Genomic DNA, 15,978 nt, shown 5'->3' with positions numbered 1-15,978 from the left:
GGGTCATTTTTGAGGTGGTACTAGAGGCCCAGAATGGATGAATTTGGATCTACTGAATAGAGATAATCATTTTGGATGGCAGTAATAGAGCATGTATGAAGACATTGAGATTTGAAATCTCACAATCAAGTTTAAAAAAATTAAGTAAAAGCTAAAAGAATATGAAGGACGCTCTGAGTATAGGGAGCTGAGCACTGGAAAAACATATCATTTAGATTTTATGAGTTATTCAGGAGTTCAAACTTTTCTGAAAGATGTGGGATGTTGGGAAAGAATTTAATTCAGACAGTAATACATATTTCAAAGAGGTAACTCCAAGGTTTCGGGTATATGGCTCAGTAGTAGAATGCTTACTTAATGCGCATGAGGTTTAATCCCCAATATAGCAAAAAAGACAATGGTCACACCAACACCAATATGTGTCCTGGGTTAAAATGGGAAGAGGCAGAGTCAATATGGAGAAACAAACATGAATATATGTGAAGGTATATGTGAGGAGTGCTAAGAGTCTAAACATGACCACGGAGGATAAAGAAGGAGACAGATTCAGAAGTAACACCTCATAGTATCTAAGACTGAGTGGATATTAGAAACACGAGGGAGCTCTAGAATATCTCCATGCCCTCAGCAATTGCATGGATGTCATTACTCACCAGGTTTAAGTGACTAACTCACTGAATGGTGACCAAATTAACAGTTCATCTAACATTCAGCATTAATTGGTGTGGAGGAGGGGTGTGTGTGTGTGTGTGTGTGTGTGTGTGTGTGTGTGTGTGTGTATTATATGTGTGTGATACAGACATGTAAGTGTGCAGAGCACACTCATGCAGAGACCAGAGTGAGAAATCAATGTCTTCTTCCCTCTATTTCTCTCCCTACTTTCTTAGTATGGGGTCTTTTACTTTGGGCTAGACTGGCTGACCAGAGAGCTTGAGGGATTTGCCTATCTTTACCCTGTAATGCTGGGGTTATGAACAGCCTATGATTGCTCCATCTTGTGAACGTCTAGTCTTTCCATTAAAATACAATTTAGAATCCCTAGATTATATCCCTGTTTTTCTGAACATTCTGTAAAAAGAAATGTACAAGAACAGAGACAGCACAATCAATACATTCCCGCTCAATGAAGTCATCATGGTGAACAGTTAGAATGATTCTATTCCACATCAGGCAAGTAATGGGCAAATATCTAGCTAATTATAAAATCCACTTGTTACCCAATTCATGGGACAAAATCACAAGGTAAAACATTTTAAAGTTAATAAGAGGTATTTCAGAATCTTAAAGACTGTTGGGAATAGGGAACACTGGTTGTTAATGTTTGAATGTTTGAAAATGTCACTTCCTTCATACTATTCTACTAAACTGTATACTAAATTTTACAATGCCAATGTCTAAGAAGAATGTGGGCAGTGAAGCTAATTAAATCAGAGTGATAGATGATAGATAGGTAGACAGATGATAGATAGATAGAGAGAGAGATAGTAAATAGATGACAGATAAATAGCTTGATAGATAGATGTGATAGATGATACGTAGACAGATGACAGATAGGTAGGTAGGTAGATAGATAGATAGATAGACAGACAGACAGACAGACAGACAGATAGATAGATAGATAGATAGATAGATAGATAGATAGATAGATAGATAGATGATAGATAAAAAGGAAGACAGATAAAAACTAACCATGAAAAACTTATACTTCTCATTGGTAAGTTTCTCGTCTGACTTCTTTATTCCATGTTCTTTCTCCTAAAGTGTTAATTAGCATTGATAATATAGACATGAAACTAACAACAATTTAAAAGTTTCACATCCATAATCCCAACACTCAGGACATCCCATGCATGGAAAAGTGAAGAATGTAATTTAGAAAGAATGAGTGTAGAAATGGAAGACGTTAAATGCACCATATTTAGAAGAAAACAATCTGACTGTTTATTATACCAAAAAGAGGTGCTTAGAATAACATCACATCTCCATTCTGTGGCACAAAATATGCTTTTACATTTCGTCTAAAAATTTTTGAATTATCCTTGAATTCTTCATTTAATAGTCTAAGGAAATATTTCTACATTCCAATATTTTCTACATTTTATTTATATATAAGTACCACTTGTTGACAGATAATATGACTATTAAAGTAAAGAATACAGTGTAATTTTTCCCATTGAACAAAGAGCCGTATGTAATTTTGAAGACAAAAATATATATGACAAGCCTTTTTAAACAAACACTAAGGTAAACAACCACTCAAAATATAATGCACAGAAAACGCCTATAATCATACAGACTTAGACATTGCTTTTGTATATACATTAATAATTTGATTACTATATACAAGTCCTCACACAGTTTAATAAGGGTGTTACTTTTCTATTAAGGCTAATTTTTAACTACTTTTCTAAAATATAAGGTTAAGAGTGACACAAAAGGTCTGTCTTTAAAAACATTTGGACAGGTAAGCACATCTGCTCACAAACACATAACCACATCTATTTCTAAGTAAGTCTTACCTGACTCAACTATTTTTGAAAAAAAATTAAAAACCTTAGAAAAAGTATATTGCAAGTTAATCACCTTTGATATAAAATTCACCTTTTCTATAAAATACTTAGTGCCGCTGAGACTGTGCACGATTAAAAACTAAATTCCCCATGGAGTACGTAAGATGCTAACAAAATCTTCGTCATCTGCTATCCCTATACTTAGGCCTTCATAGTAATCTTCAAATTCACCATATGAAACTTCATCAGGCTTGCTGCAGGCATCTCTTAATGTCTCTAGAAAAGATGATTTGATTTCCTCCTCTGTTGAATGCCCTGCAGGAAGAGGACGAACTGTGAAATATTTTCCATAAAAGTTCAGCAAGATGACGGATGATGATAAAGGGATACTTAGTCATCTTATGAAATAACTTCAGCAATTTAAAATCGTATGCCAAACTTCCCTCTAATTTATTTAAACATGAAGCAGAATTCATTTCTCTCATAATCGGCCTATCATCTCCCCTTCTTTCTTTCATACATTGATCTATTCTAAAGCTTTTAGCACAGAGCATAGAAAAAAGGAAAATATTCATAATAGTAAACGGATTTAAGGATGAAACGTTACAGAAAAGAGTCAGATAATATCCAAAATAAAATGAACAAAAGTATGTGTTAACAAAGCAAAAACAATGGCAGGGGGTGATCTATGATCTTTAAAATGGCCTTTAAAACTGTTTTTAAGTCAGAGGGCTCAGTGACCAAGGATACTTGCTGCTCTTCTAGTGAACCCAAGCTTGGGCCCAGCACCCACACTGTGTGGCTCACAGTGGCCTGTAACTCCAGCTCCATGCGATCTGACACCATCTTCTGGCCTCATTGGGTACCCACACCCCATGCAGAGACACAAACGCACATACACATATGTAAAAATAAATTCAAGAAAGACATGTCGCCATCATTTAAAAATATACATGATAAATAGGAAGAAAAATGATCATTTATTAAAATGAAAGTGGTTTGGATGGAAACGGAGTGGATTTGATTGTTAGTCAAAGCTAAATCTAATCAACATCTAATGTATAGGGAAACAAATTTTAACATAAATTCTCTAATTAAAACAAAGTTTACTTAAACTTATGCCTCAAATAGCAAGAATTGTATTAAAATTCTTAAAACTGCCCACCTAGGAAATACCCATCTCCCGTTATCCATGGCTGAATTTTCCTTGATTGACCTGATAGACCAGAAATTGTTACAAAATTAAATATCAGATTTCTATCATTATGAAAACCTATATTTGGGATTTTCCACTTCTATTAAAACATTTTTTTCTCTAACAGATTACAGAGAGAGAGAGAGAGAGAGAGAGAGAGAGAGAGAGAGAGAGAGAGAAATATTTTCTACAACTTAAATTAAACTGTGAATCATGCAGGAGGCAGAGGCAGAGGGAAGCCAGGAGCAAGAGACTGTCCTGGTCTACACAGCATGATCCTGTTTCAAAAAGAAGGAGAAGAAGAGGAGGAGGAAGAGAAATGGAATAATAGACAACTTTTATCCCAGAAATTGTTGTGTAAAAATATTACAATTCATAATGAAACATAAAGATAGAATTTTCTTTGTTTTATTAAAGCATCACTGGGTTTCCTCTTTTAGGCACATGCAGCCTGCTTAGCTTCCTCTCCTTATTGTGAATGCAAAGACAAAGTAAGTCATCCCTGGAAGGAGCCAAGGCTTACACCACAAGAGTGAACCCCAGCTCAATCTCTGACCCATAATAGAAGTAAAGCTGATCAAGCAAAGTCAATTGAGAGTATTAGGCAGAAAAAGACAAGAGAAAAGATATTGAATTCACCTAATTTTGAAATAAGGAAACTCTTTTGCACTTGTGTTTGGTATGACTAACTAAATATAAAGATGTGGGGGTGGTATGCCCAGGATGGCCTTGTCCTTCTGATCCTCCTGCCTCCCGCTCCTGGACTCAAGCTCAAGGTATCACACATATTAGGCGAGCACTCTACCAACTTTATTACTGAAAGAAATGAAGGTGGGGATGGAGAGATGGCTCAGCAGTTAAGAGCACTGGCTGCTCTGCCAGAGGACCCGGATTCAATTCCCAGCACCCACACAGCAGCTCACAACTGTCTCTAACCCCAGTTCCAGGGGAGGATTCTGAACTTGGTATATTTTTTTTTTGGGGGGGGGGTCTAGAAGGAATGGGAATCGAGTATGATAAGGATATATTGTATGAAATTCCCAAGTAATTAATAAAAATATTATGTTGGGGGAAATGTGAGTCTGGGGGCTCTCAAGGGCAGCCTGGGTCACATGGCAAGACCCTGTCTCCAAACAAAACTAGAGAATATTCAGTAAGTAATGAAAATATTTTACCCCTGTGTTAGAGAAATTCAAATGAAGTTAAGACCAGGGAGTTGAACAAAAATAATTCTGCAACAAAAGGCAATATAATCTAGTGTGGAACTAGCAACCATTACAACAGCATTTGGAAGTGCCAGTTGATACTGGAAATGTGGATAGCCTAAGTAAGTCTAGGTATTGGTATCATATGAGGGAATCAGAAGAAAAGGAACCTAGGGAGTCACAATGTATGGTTCGTTGGATGCACATAAATAATTAGAAATTAAAAGTCCACCAATAAGAGAATAACTGTACACATTACAATGTATTGATTATTAGACGAATAATATGTGGCAAACAAAAATAAACATTTCAGTGTGGATTTACATGGAAATAGCTCCAAAATACACTGTTGAGTGAAGAGCAAATTACAGAATACTACCTCTAATACAGCTTTCAAGTCTGAAAAAAAATCTGCAAACTGTTAGCAAAGTATGAGCTATGAAAAACCATAGAGTAAGGTCTGAAAGATATGTCACATGGTTACAAGGTTTATTCTTTTGAAGAAAAAAATGAAATGAAGGAAGTTTCTGTGGCCAAGCATTGTGATAAGTTGTAGTCATAAATCAACTACACAAAAGGGTAAGAAATATAATAGGAAATGTATCTTTAAAATTACTTTAGGAAATTCATTATACACCCCCTCCTATTTTTGAGGCAAAATCTCACTATATAGCCCAAGCTGGCCTCAAATTTGCACACCTCATGCCTCTCCCTCCCTAAGTGCTGATTATAGGTGTGTCCAGCCACTCTTGGCTGGATTTTAACAGACACATAGGTGCCACTGTATGTATAATCCCACCCCTGGATAAAGAGATAAATCCTCTTCAATCCTCAAGGGTAGGTAACTGTATCAGAAGATACAATAATCCTATCGGGGAGCCTAACAGAGGTTTTACCAAATCTCTTTTAAACTCCAATTCCTTACCCATTGCAAGCGAAAGATGAGTGTTCTATCTTGATTGTAAGTGTCAAAGAAATCAATAAGTACAGACAATAGACCTAAGAATTTTTAAATGAAGAAGGAAAAACGACTCTAAAGCCACTGTCTCAAACAAAATTTGTTTTATTTCCTTCCTTAACAGCCCCAGCTGATGCTTCAGATTTAGCGTAATTTAAAGAAGACACTTTTATTAATAAGCACCGTAGGAATCAAATGTATTTGGCATGCAGTAATTACCTGAAATCACACGTGGATGCTTCTTGGCACAGTAACACTTTCTTATGTCTATAACGGACACAATGCCAGTTTTGTTGAAATCCAGTTTCATGAAGACCTAAAGAAAGACAGGGTTTCTCTCTGTGAAATCATTAGGCTTGAGAAGCTATTGTGCCATCAATGGTTTCTGAACTGTGAACAAGGCATTTTGAAGGAACTAAACATATGCTTGGGGAAAAAAAAGCATCATATACACAGGAGGGAGGAGACTAAAGCAAAAACCAGGAAACCCTCATTCAAGCATTTCATGTGTTCACTGTCTAGCATCCTGACCTGCAGAAAGCGGTCGATCCCACTGTCCTACCCTGGTTCTGCTGGGAACCAAACTGTCTGGTCAAAGCCCTTGATAACTTTCAGCTCCAGGACTCGTGAAATTGATAAATGACCCAAACAAAGAGCTAGGAAGTTATTTGAAGGGTGTTTTTTGTCTATTTGTTTGTGTTTTAGTTCAAAAGTGAAGTTACCAATTCCATATCCAAAGAATGAATGAACAGATGAAATGTTTATTTCTCAGCACTGCCTTTCCAATTACTGGTTCACTTACTGTTCTTCCAACTCAATGCAACGCTGCATATCAAAAATACTAAGAAAGAAACCAGATACACAGAACACCAATCTATCCACAGCGGCAGCCTGTGTTTGCCAGACATCCAAACCAGGAGCAACTTCATTCACTCAGAATAGTTAATTCATGGCAGCCTTGTACCGGCTTTAGATTCAATTGTGCCCCAAATTCCTTTCCTGAATCCTAATGCTTAGCTGCCCCAGAACAGGACTGTGTGCAGAGAAAGAGTCCTTAAGGAAGTAATTAAGATGAAATGGAAGCGTTAGGGTAGGCCCCAGCCCAGGGATTAGTATTCCTGTAACAAAGGACAACACAATGCATAGGGGACAGCCAAGGGATGGCAGTGAAACAGCCACCTGCAGACCACAGAGCAGCCTCAGAGGATGCCAAGCATGCCCGCCCTGTTTGGATTTCTATTCTACAAACTATGAGAAAATAATTTGATAGGCCAGTCTGATACTCAAACTTATTATCATGGTATGCAAAGAACAATTAAGTACAAAGTTATGGACGGGTAATAATCTCGCTTTACTTAATGTTCTTAGCACATCTCTTGGTCAGTAAAGGTAGAGAGCTTTAGTTTTTCCACGTCAGACTGATACTTGTTATAATTACTTATCCTACTCTACATAGAATAGCTTTTTATAAATATGATATATGTACATATTGTATTAAATACATACATAAAAGAAAAACTACACAACTCAAAATTATACTCTAGACATGTCTACTAGAACTGAGTTAATATATATTTTCTATTTTAAAAAAATTAGGGATCTATGTGTATGTGATGTACACTGTGTGTGCATGTATGTGTGTGTGCAATACAAACATGCAGGGTGTCAGTCCTTACATCACACCTTGTTTGAGACAGGGTCTCTTTGTTGTTAGCTAATGCATATCGATGCTGGTCAACTATGATCCTCATGGAGTTTCCTACCTGTGCCTCTCACCCTGCCATTAGAGCACTAGGATTTCAGACATGTGTTACTAAGTCTAGATTTACACGGGACCTGAGAATTTGAACTCAGGTCCTTACACTTGCACTATAGACACTTTACCCAATGGTCTATGTCTCCAGCCCTAGAACTCTAATTCCAACTTAATATGACCCTTGTTATTTTCATTTTAACACTTAGCATGCGTATCATTAAAAACCACAGTCATCACCTCAAAATAATTCATGTTGAGTACTGATACTGGAATGGTTGTGATTTCTATGAATGGAACCATCACTTTCAATCTTTCCACTAGCTCTCTGTGGGAGGAGAGCAAGTGAGGCTTAGGATTTTACACAGCAATGTAGTTGGGTAACTAGTAATTTACAGACACCAATAATTTATGAAGAGAACTCAGTCTGAGATTTTCTTTATCTTTCATCAAACCTTTTCTAAGACATATATACATATGATTTTGTTTTATTCTGGGTAGACTTGTACAAAGATATATATATATATATATATATATATATATATATATATATATATATATATATATATACTTGCTTACTTTAAGTCTTACTAAGCCCAGTGTGCATGACAGCTAAAATGATATAACGTGTTTTCATTGATGACCCATCAATGATGCTAACCAATGGATCTAACAGTCTAGTAATAGTTTGAGATCAGTTAACAGTTACCTTGCGAACAAATGATTTCCTATATTCATTCATTTCACCAAAAATGGCACGTTTGAAGTCTCCATAATCAACCTTGTTCTTGCCAGAGCCATTGTCTTGCAGAATTAGCCAGGAAGAATCAAAGTCCTAGAAATTCCCACAGAAATCGCCGTTATATCTTTCAATTATGTAAGTCACAACAAGATCAGAGTCATATTTTGTTAGATTATCTGTGACCCTAGACAAGGTGGCCTACTTAGGAAAAAAAATCAGAAAGTTACAGATAAACCTAGTAGAACAACTGTGGAAGGAATTCTGGGGCGAACACTTAAGCAAGGTTCAGGGCCTGTTCTGAATGAGTGAGAACTCACAATATATCCTTTTTAAAAGTATGTGATTTAAGGGCAAGGAATTGCTGAAGGCTGAACCTAAAATCTCTTGCACACCATCAATCACTGATCTACATCCTAGGTGTCTTATCATGATTTTCTTTTGCTGATAAATAATAGTATATGTTGGAAGCATAACATAATATCTCAGTGTACATATATGGTGCAGAAAGAACAAGCCAGACTAAATGCTGTCTCTGTCATTTCAAATAGTTAACATTTTTGTAGTAAGAATATTTAAGAACTGTTTTAGCTATTTTTAAACGCACAGTTCATTATTCTTGACAATATTCACCTGGCTGTTCAATAGATAAAACTCATCCTCTTATCCAAATGCAAATTTACATCATTTGGTCAGCTCTCCCTTTCTCTCTATACTTTACACTCCCCACCATTTACCTTTCAGTGGCTTTATATATAAAGTGTAGTGGTTGTTGTGCAGTTGGTCTTGAATGTATTTTATTCTCCATTTTTTAAATTATATCTGAGACCATTTGAAAGCCTGCTCAGGTTCTGAAATACTACTTAGACATTGAGACTATTAATGGAGTTTCTTCTGGTCTTGGGAGCAGAGAAAGTTTGAATGACTTCCAAACTATTCCCGGATTTACACTAAGTAGTATAATTCTAACTAAACACCTTATGTTTGCTTGCTCACTGCTGTTCCCATGTGCTTCTTGGGGACAGGTGCTATTTAATACAGTGTCCTATTCAGTGATCTTGATAACAAAAGAAATCATAGCATTCCTTTATTAAAGCTCAGATAGATAAATTTTCAATGCTTCTATCAAGTTGTTAGCTTTAAATGAAAGTGTAAATAACACACCCAGTTTGGCAAATAAGTACTCAAAAAGTATTCTCATCCACTTCCCCGCATTTCCAAATAAAACGTTAAAAAACTAAGATTCATATTATCCTGCCTCCCCTCAGCAGCCAATGATCTATACAGATTTTGCATTTCAAAATGCTTCATACATTACAAAGAAAATATGTATATATATAGTTGAGTTAAAACTGAGTTGAAGTTTAACATTTATAAATCATGAGTAAAATGGAGAAGAGACAAATGCATTCACTTAACTCAAAGAATACCAGACTTAAAAGGACTTCTGAAGGCTGGGAAGAAATGTTTTCAAGAATTAAGCAGGGCAACATTGTAGCTAGAGTTTTCCTGCCTTGCCCACAGTTAGGACAAATCTCTATCACCCGCCAGTCCCACAGCCGCTCAGACCCAACCAAGTAAACACAGAGACTTGTATTGCTTACAAACTGTATAGCCGTGGCAGGCTTCTTGCTAACTGTTCTTACAGCTTAAATTAATACATTTCCATAAATCTATACCTTGCCACGTGGCTTGTGGCTTACCGGTGTCTTCGCATGCGGCTTGTCATGGTGGAAGTTGGCAGTGTCTCTCTCCCTCGGCCTTCCACTTCCCAGAATTCTCCTCTCTCCCTGTCCCACCTACTTCCTGCCTGGCCACTGGCCAATCAGTGTTTTATTTATTGACCAATCAGAACAATTTGACATACAGACCATCCCACAGCACAACATCAGTGGCAAAAAAAAAAAAAAAGTGTATAACTATGTCAGCGTGTGATTCAGAATGGAAACTAATTCAGATGGAATTTCAACTTCATTGATAGTACTTCTATATATAAACTTGGCTCTTTGTAAAGCATATCACTTTTTATTTAAAATCAGAGAGAATGACTATGTCTTTTCATAAATAGGTTCTACTTCTACAGTGAGACCCAGGCTGGTGATTCTTATATCTGATTCTCCCATCGCCCTGCATGCACTTATGATAGCATGAGCATATATATTGCATGGGTGATACAACAAGAAGCAAAACAAGAATATAAGTTAAAATAGGTAAGATGGCTGGACATGTAGATCAACGGTAGCAAACTTACTTTGCATGTATGAGACCCTGGGACCAATTTCAAGCACCAGAAAAAAATTAATTAATAGATTAAGTTTATAATAAAACAAGACATATGAGAAAGGATGAAACACATTCTTATTGTTATCTTGCTTAGCGATTGTGGTTGTTTGAATGAGAATGGCCCCCATAGACTCATATATTTGAATGCTTGATTTCCAGTTTGTGGAACTGTTTGGGAAGGATTAGGAGGTATGGCTTGTTGGAGGAGATGTGTCACAGGTGGTAGGCTTTGAGGTTTCAAAAGACCATGCCATTCCCAGTTAGCTCTCTTGCTTTGCCTCATGGTTACTGTGTCAACATGTAGGATCTCTACTGTTCCAGTGACATGTCTGCCTGCCTGCTGCCATGCTCCATACCATAAGGACCATGGACTCTAACATTCTGGAGAACTAAGAGCCTTCAATTTAGATGCTTTTTTCATAAATTACCTTGATCATGGAGTTTTGTCACAGCACTAGAAAAGAAACTAAGACAGAAGTCTTAGGTAACTATACTATTATTCACCAGTTATAAATATTTCATAAACAAATACAGAAGCATTGAGGTAATATAGTACTTTCCTATATACACACGGCCAGATTATCTGGACACAGGTCCTCTATCAGTTATAGGTTACTTGTTTGTTTAGCGAAAACATACCACAGAATTCTCATTTCCTATTATTGTTTTATTTGTTTCATCTATGAAAGGAAGATGTGAAGGTGGACGGCCCCTGGGTTATTATCACTAGACAGGCAACAAGATTAAATGTCATCATCACAACCAACCAAAAAGACAATCATGTCACAACAGTGACATGCAATGTCACACTGACACAGAATTTTATACTTGATAAAGCAAATCCCCATGTAATTTTTTTATTTGAACTCCCATGCCTCCCTAGAAAATAGCAATTGTCTCAGAATTGCTCAGGCAGAGCCTATCAACGAAAGTCAAAACACTTGAGTAGTATTACCCAGCTAAGTGACTCTCTTTTCTAGATAGTTACATAGGGTGAATATGGAAGACTATTTTTTGGAATTTAATTTTTTGTGCTTTATATTAACAAAGACACATTATAGTTGCCTTTGTTTCTTATCATTAATAAATATTGTATGTGTTGGGGCCTTGGCTTGGTTGGCAGATTGCTTGCCTAATTACAGAAACATACATCATACATACATCATGGGACAAGACAATTTTTTCAGCAAAAGAGAAAAATGCAAAAGAATCTTGTTTATGAAATACTTGATCTGAATCATTTGTGTACTTTTAACATACAAGCAAAATTTCCAAGTACAGAACACAAGGCTTTCACGTACCAGATTTAATTTCTCCCACTCTTTTATCTACTTACTCAAGCTATGAACTATTAGTTCCATACTTGTTACACCAGATTCAGTTCAAGGTGCTAAAGAAAGAGCAGGAGCCAGAGTCATCCTGGTCCCCATCCAGATGGGACATGCCATTTTATTGACAGGCAGACATAAAGTGCCATGAAGAAAAAAAAAGTGGAAGCTGATATAGAATGATTGGAGATCAGATGGCAGAGAGCTCCTCTGTGGAAAAAAAAAAAAAGCTGTGTCCTAAATGATGAGGAAAAAAATCTAGCACGCACAGATCTTGTGCAAGATTGTTCACATCAGAGTGAAGGGTGTGGAGGAAATGAGCCCCTGAAGCTTGGGCTTGAGCCACAATTCATGCCTGGAGCATGCTTCTCCTTTCCACAAAATGACCATTGTCTGAGCCATGCTCCCCTCTTCATGGAATATCCACTGTCCACCTCTGCTCTTCCCTATGCTCATCCAGTTCATTCTTCCTCATTATCCAAAACGAAACTCGTAAGCATCCACTTGTGAGAATCTTGTCATGGTCTTCCCTCTCCTTCCTGCTGGCTTGGCTTAGAACTGAGGACCACCACACATGTTCCCAAAGCATCCTCTATTTGATGCAGGTATGAAGTTAACCATTTTCTTCATTTAAAGATTACGAGAACGGAGAGCATGTCATCTCAGAGGCTAGCACATGCCTGGCTACTAAACACTTCACAAATAAATGGTAAAGGAATCAATGTCAAAATTCTAAAAGTCAATGGGACTTGCTGCCTGGTGGCTTAACACTGACAGGAAGGCATTAAAAAGGAAACAAATGAGCTATTAAAATCTCATTAGAAAAGTGAGCAAGGCCATGCAAGAGTACACCCACAGCAGAAAATGGCGTGTGGTACATACCTGTTCAGACACTTCTAAGTGAAAGGCTTCCAGAGCTCGCTGAAAATCTGCCTTTTCTAAGAGCCCACTTCCTTCCTTGTCCACGAGTTGAAAGTATTTTCCCAGTCCAGTCAAAATACGAACACCTCTCTTGTGTAGCTGTTCTTTCAGTTTATCTGTTTAATAACAAGAGACACGGAAACTAAGTGCTTCTGTGCACGAAGCTATCAAAATGCAGTTGTTTCTCTTTTGAGAAAATTATTTGGCAACAATGAAGATAAGGCATGTGAATATTCAAGGGAAACATGCATTGGGCTGACAAGAGACTTTGGAAAGTGGAATGTTTTTAGTAAAGACAACAATGTCAGACACAACCACATGTTTATAATATGCCAGAACTACAGCGCCACTGTGTGGTCAAAGTGTTACATTTTACGTACAGGAAAATAAAGTTTCTCTTGATTCAGAACAATCGAAATGTTACAAAGAAAATCTTAGTTTCTCTTGTTTAGACCCCTGTATCTAACTGATCTGTATCTTCACTGCCTTTCTTATTTCTTTATTTACACTAACTGAACTACGAAATTGATGCCAGGTAAATCACACACACACACACACACACACACACACACACACACACACACACACACACAATCAGTTCAGAAATTTTTAAGTAGTCTGAAAGTTTCAAACTGGATCATAATGTGCCAAATGGCATCTAGGCTTTGGTGTACTAGCCTATACGTACATATTCACAGTAACCATTCTCATCCTGAAATTCCTAGAGGTTACAAACTCTGGCTCCTAAATTCTCTGTGTGGCGATGCCATTTGCATCATATTACAATGAACACATTAGAAAAAAAGAAAACAAGTGTCACTCGCCTTGGTGGTGACAAAAAACTGTATTGGCAGGGAGAAAAAGTATTGCTCTGTATTGCAGAGCAGGGAGAATAAGAAATCGACTAACAAGGGCGCTCTCTCTCTCTCTCCTTTTGGTTTTTGTTTTTGTTTTTGTTTTTTGAAACAGGGTTTCTTTGTGTAGCTTTGGCCATCCTGGATCTGCTGCTACTCTCTTTCTTAATGTGGATGCCTTATCTTGAATAATATCTCAGGATTCACAAAATTCTACAAGTATGTGTTGACTTCTGTGATGAATTATTTTATACCTTTCTCCCTTCTCAACTATGAAATCCAACAAAGGATTTGTTTATTACAGCTAGTATGCTGCACTAGTTATATGACAAGGCCTCAGAAGTTTATAAAAAATGTTTTAATGCCCTATGCCTACCCACATCTGGTTTGCTCCCTATGGCTCCCCAGAGACATTAAGGAGACATCACCCTCACTGAGAGGTGAAGAAAGAGTTGCCAAGGATTGACAAAGAGTTGCATGTCTACTCAACAGCAGGTTCTATTCACAGACATCAGAACACATTCAATAGAACATGAGACATACAGTCAAACACTAAACCAGGAGTCTCTTCAGGACATCATCTGAGGCATAAAACAAGTATGTGAGGGGTCATGCCTGTAATCCAAGAAACTCTGGAGTGAAAGTAAAGGATTGCCATGAGTTCCAGGCCAGCGTGGTCTGTACAGTGAGCATCAACCCACCTGAGCTAAGTGTGAGGAGCCCTTCTGTGTGTCTGTGTGCATTTGTGTGGATGTATGTACAAATGTATATCACATATATCATATATATGTATATACACCATGGCCCAAGGACATAGGTTGGTGAATAAAGGTAGCCACCAATCCTGATGACCTAAGTTTGAGTTGCAGGAAAGAACTGACTCCTGCAAGTTGTCATCTTACTTCACTCCTGTGCTGTACCACACATGTCCACACACAGAAACACACACATATACAAAGACATATGTTTAAAACTTTTTTAAAATTCAGTTTCATACTTTATTTAGCTTACAATCAAAACCCAGTGCTGTGGGATGTTCTGTATGTCCTGTGGGAGCCCTTCTTGGGTTCTTTCTGGCGTTACCCAGCAGGTCCACATAGAGGATGATTAGGACCATGGGCCTGAGTGCAGGTGTTTGAGATGGTCTGCACTTGGCTGTGCTGGGGGATGGTCTGTATGTCAAGTTGTTCTGATTGATCAATAAATAAAACCTGATCGGCTGTGGCTAGGCAGGAAGGATAGGCGGGACTAACAGAGAGGAGAAATAAAAGGACAGGAAGGCAGAAGGACGGACTGCCAGAGCCGCCGCCATGACCAGCAGCATGTGAAGATGCCAGTAAGCCACGAGCCACTTGGCAAGGTATAGATTTCTAGAAATGGGTTACTTTAAGATATAAGAAAAGTTAGCAAGAAGCCTGCCACGGCCATACAGTTTGTAAGCAATATAAGTCTCTGTGCTTACTTGGTTGGGTCTGAGCGGCTGTGGGACTGGCGGGTGACAAAGATTTGTCCTGACTGCGGGGAAGGCAGGAAAACTCTAGCAACAACCCATAGTATGCAAAATTTCTAAAATTATTAATTCACATGTTTTTTACTTAGTACCATTAATACAGAAAAATCATGATATTTTAATAATTGTTTTGCTAATTAGTTATGTATATATTTGTGTGTGTCAAGATATATTTTATTAACTATAATTTTTGTCTGTGTGTGGGTACAGGCACACATGCTTATGGGTGATCACAGAGGTTAAAAGAGGGCATGAGATGCCCCAGAGGTGGAGTTATAGAGGGTTGTGCACTACTCATGTGGGTGTTGTGAACCAAACGCAGGTCCTCTGCACTAGCAGAAGCTCATCTACTTGGTTAGTCATCTGTCCAGCCCCATAAAAGATATTAGATACTATATATATTACATATAATAAGAGTATATGCTCTTTTTAGAAAATATATGTGTACTTCCTAAAAAAATAAGAATTATAAATCAAAGTCCATAAAATATGGAAGTATCAAAAATACTGTTTTAACTGATAACAAGGAAATTAGTTGAAAACTGTAAATAGTACTTGAGAGTGGAGACAAGGCACAGCATACCCTGAATGGCCCGCAGCACCAGCCGATCCTGAGCCTCCTGACTGACTGTGTCCTCCCCATCTTCCTCAGAGGCAGCTCTGCAAGTGAGAAGAGATGATCTAAGCTGTGTCTCCCCACTCCAGACCCAAAGACGCTCTCA

The 15,978-nt window shown here is 37.6% G+C and overlaps 1 protein-coding gene across 30 annotated transcripts in view; it reads right to left on the bottom strand.

Moving 5' to 3' along the window:
* Positions 1 to 1,917: 1,917 nt before the first annotated feature.
* Positions 1,918 to 15,978, bottom strand: part of Caps2 (calcyphosine 2) — a 52,112-nt gene continuing 38,051 nt past the window's right edge. For all 30 annotated transcript variants that reach the window (XM_076553901.1, XM_076553910.1, XM_076553911.1 and 27 more), the window contains 5 exons: positions 15,840 to 15,916; positions 12,854 to 13,008; positions 8,331 to 8,456; positions 6,088 to 6,184; positions 1,918 to 2,825 (listed from right to left, as the gene is read on the bottom strand). In XM_076553901.1, coding sequence (XP_076410016.1) covers positions 2,650 to 2,825; positions 6,088 to 6,184; positions 8,331 to 8,456; positions 12,854 to 13,008; positions 15,840 to 15,916 — 631 coding nt within the window. In that variant the 3' untranslated portion in view covers positions 1,918 to 2,649. The remainder of the gene's footprint in view (positions 2,826 to 6,087; positions 6,185 to 8,330; positions 8,457 to 12,853; positions 13,009 to 15,839; positions 15,917 to 15,978) is intronic.

The sequence above is a fragment of the Peromyscus maniculatus genome, chromosome 18 (assembly GCF_049852395.1).
Source record: "Peromyscus maniculatus bairdii isolate BWxNUB_F1_BW_parent chromosome 18, HU_Pman_BW_mat_3.1, whole genome shotgun sequence".
In the NCBI taxonomy this organism is placed as follows: Eukaryota; Metazoa; Chordata; class Mammalia; order Rodentia; family Cricetidae; genus Peromyscus; species Peromyscus maniculatus.
Note: the sequence above shows the minus strand (reverse complement) of the source record. Positions and strands in the feature narration are given on the sequence as shown.